We start from the raw sequence: 3,852 nt of genomic DNA, 5'->3' as shown, positions 1-3,852 counted from the left end.
TCACACACTAGCATGCACACAAACACACACAAAAAAAATTCATTGAAATTATTTTCATGAACACCTAGCAGATGAGGGGAACTAAATGTTTTACAACAGGTGGGGAAAAAATCAACCCATAGCTGATATTTTAATAACTATGGACAAATTGTAAAAAATACATTCTCATACAGGTAAAATAAATTTGAAAACTTAGTTTTTCATGGAGATTTCTTTGGGATACATACTCTTTTGAGGTTGGAGTTGCTATATCACTACTTCCAAGATATTTAGGATTCTCACTCACCTCCACACTAAGTATCCCAGCGCTCTGACACCTGTGGCCAGCACCTGAGCTCCTGTGGAGCAGGCACTGCCAACTGTTTAACCAAAAGATAACATCTATGCTTAGGATATGTTTCCTTGGCCCCTGGATTTGAAACTGACCCTGAGGGTTGTAACATAACCATGCGCACCCTGATGTCTTTAAGAAAGGAACACTGTAGGGGCTCCAAGGGACTCATTTGAGCCCGCTGTCCCTCCGTCCCTGTGGCAGCTTTGAGCTCATTCCTCTGTTCCCTCCCAGAGTCAGGCTGAGTATGGTACACATGTGAATCTCAAAAGATCAGAAAATATATTTGTGTCTTTATCTTTTTTCCAAGTTTATTTATTCTTTAATTACATCCCTTCAGTTTGCATTACAGAATATAATGTTTATTTTTTCAATATAATTTTGGATAAAAACACAAGTCATTAACTTCATTGAACAAGAAACTTAAGTTAGTCTCTACACGGCTTTGTCGATAGGAGAAAATCAGGACCACAGGCAACAGAGACCATGACAATGGATGGGGATCACAGTACTGGCCACGGGCATCACAGTTTCACAACCCAACCCACTCTTTTAAAGTCCCAAAATAAGCCAGAGATGAAAACCTAAAATTAAATGTACAGACAAGATTAGGAGATGATTTGCCTAATGAGGAACCTGAAGATCAGAGCACAAGATGCAATGAAATTAGTTAGAGAAGGGTTTTGCGGTGGCTGTGCCAGGCCTGCCAGCCTCATTATCACTCCAGCTAATCCTTTGTGGATTCTGTGATATAGCATAGGAGGCTAAGTCTCTTGACATCATAGTAGAAACCTTACAATGTAGATGCCATAATTAATGTCCGGACTTATTTAGAGAATGGCAGGAATAGTGGAGAAATGAGGGTTACATAATTCTAACAAATGCCTGCAACCAGACACTCTCACGGATTCTAGGAAGAAATTTAAGTAAATTTAAACAACAGGAGCAATATCTCTGTCCCCGCAACAGCACATATCTAGGTAGAAAGACCCCAGAACAACCGTCCACAGGACAGGCAAACACAGAGGAGAAGCTCTGTGACTGTAGAAATGGACACAGTGCTGCAAACCTGAAATCGCTGTGTTAAAAACTGTGAGGAATCCATGAACACCTGTGAAAGGTTTGGCAGACGCTTAACCTTTTATCAATACGGTTTTCACACTAACAGGATCAGTTTGTAAATACATGAAATGCTCTGGCATCATCACTTCATATCTAATTGATGTGGTCAATAAACATGTTCACCGGCTTACTAACCCTTTGTGTTTCAGGGACCCAGAGACTGCACCATCTACCATGACTCTGGCGAATGAGAGCATCTCAGGGGAGTTCATTCTCTTAGGGTTCTCAGATCGGCCATGGCTGGAGCTGCCACTCTTTGTGGTGTTTCTGGTGTCCTATATCCTGACCATCTTTGGGAATATGACGATAATTCTTGTGTCCCGCCTGGATTCCAAACTCCACACCCCCATGTACTTTTTCCTCACGAACCTGTCCCTGCTGGACCTGTGCTACACCACGAGCACAGTCCCCCAGATGCTCGTCAACATCTGCAGCTCCCGGAAGGTGATCAGCTATGGAGGCTGCGTGGTCCAGCTTTTCATTTTCCTGGCCTTGGGTTGCACTGAATGCTTTCTTCTGGGCGTCATGTCCTTCGACAGGTTTGTAGCCATCTGTCGGCCTCTCCATTACTCAGTCATCATGCACCAAAGGCGCTGCCTCCAGTTGGCGGCTGCGTGTTGGATCAGTGGCTTCAGCAACTCAGTATTGCAGTCCACGTGGACCCTTCAGATGCCACGGTGTGGCCACAAGAAAGTGGATCACTTCCTCTGTGAGATCCCTGCCCTGCTCAAGTTGTCCTGTGTGGATACCACAACGATTGAAGTTGAACTATTTTTAGTAAGTGGTATTTTCCTTATAATACCTGTGACTCTTATATTCATATCATATACTTTTATCGTTAAAGCAGTGTTGAGGATCAGGTCAGCTGAAGGTCGGCGAAAGGCATTTGGGACATGTGGCTCCCACCTAATTGTGGTGGTGCTGTTTTATGGTACTGCCATCTACATGTATCTGCAGCCACCGTCCCCTGCCTCCAAGGACAGAGGGAAAATGGTGTCCCTCTTTTATGGGATTATCACACCCATGCTGAACCCCCTGATCTATACACTTAGGAACAAAGAGGTAAAGGGAGCATTTAAGAGGTTGGTGGCCAGGGTCTTCTTGGCCACAAAATAAGGAATGCAAATGATTGCCTTATTGATATAAGATTTTAAAGCCTGATAAATTATACTGTTCTGTACCCTGTGGAACTGTTATGATGATAGTCCTCAAATAAAATCTTGTTGACAGAAACCTATATTGTTGTTCTGCTTGCTAGATATATTCATTTCACAAGCCCTGGCTTTTTATTCAAAATAAACTTTGTATTGATTGTGGATTTCACATCCTGTACCCTGATCCCATTCATCTCCCCAGCCTTTTGTATTGGCTCTCTGCCCCCTGCCCTTGAATCCTTCTCCCCAAAATAAAATAAAACTTAAAAGAGAAACAAATAACAAACAAAGTCTCATCATGAAAGCTGTTTTGTGACCCAGTGAATCACACGGTATACCATTTAGCCCATACATCTTTACTTGTAAGTGTTCATTGCATGGATTCATCTGTCTGATTTGAGGCCTCTGGCTTCTATTACACCTTCAATACGGGGCCCTCTCTGAAACTATTCTTGGATATCCTGCTCTTGCCTTGGGAGACCTGCTTCTGGCCCTCACTGGCAGCAGCACATAGGATAGAGGGCCCTGAATTTTGTTTGGGCTGCACTCTAGAACTGATCTGTGGTGGGGATGCAGGTGAGGCTGCCCTGAGGGTGTGAGAGCAGGAGAGCTGACACCCCCACCACATCTACCATGTGGTGGCATCAGTGAGGCCCTCCCACCCCCTGCCAGAATGTTGGCCTCTAGGACATGAGAGCAGAAGAGCTGGTGCTACCCCTTACCAACTGCAGCAGTTGGAAGAGTGGGTCTCAAACCTCGACTGGGCAAAACAGAAGAACTCCCCGGAGTGGCATGGGTGTGGGTGAGCCGGCCCTGAAGGCATGAAAACATGAGTACTGGCCCTGAACCTTGCTGACTTCTCCAATAGGGCAGTGTTGGAGTACTCACTTTAGTGGTCATGAGGGAAAACTAGTAGATTGAGCAATCCAGTTACCACTCAGGCCAGAACCAGGGCTGTAGTTAGCCCACCCCAACATCCACCTCACCCGGAACTGCTGGAGCATGTGAAGGGGCCCGGTCTGCAGATCCACGACTGCAGGAGGACCTCTATGACATGGGAGGTGACCTTTTATGATCCCCTCAAACAACTACACCTACAAGCTTCATACTTTCAGACTTAATACCATTTTTATGTTTGGCACAGTTTCTTAAACATCTCAGGGTCTAAAATATGTTTGTGGACATTTTTCCCAGAAATAATACATTTTAATACACATGAGTATTCTCATCTACATGCAAAAATCT

The 3,852-nt window shown here is 44.4% G+C and overlaps 1 protein-coding gene across 1 annotated transcript; it reads left to right on the top strand.

Annotated features, from left to right (window-relative positions):
• The first annotated feature begins 1,627 nt into the window (after positions 1 to 1,627).
• LOC148119803 (olfactory receptor 2B2-like) lies at positions 1,628 to 2,569 on the top strand. Its single transcript, XM_087896445.1, has one exon. It carries the CDS (start codon positions 1,628 to 1,630, stop codon positions 2,567 to 2,569), a length of 942 nt encoding a protein of 313 aa, XP_087752571.1.
• The last annotated feature ends 1,283 nt before the right edge of the window (positions 2,570 to 3,852 follow it).

This window comes from Myodes glareolus, chromosome 14 (assembly GCF_982192425.1).
Source record: "Myodes glareolus chromosome 14, mMyoGla1.1, whole genome shotgun sequence".
NCBI lineage: Eukaryota > Metazoa > Chordata > Mammalia > Rodentia > Cricetidae > Myodes > Myodes glareolus.
Note: the sequence above shows the minus strand (reverse complement) of the source record. Positions and strands in the feature narration are given on the sequence as shown.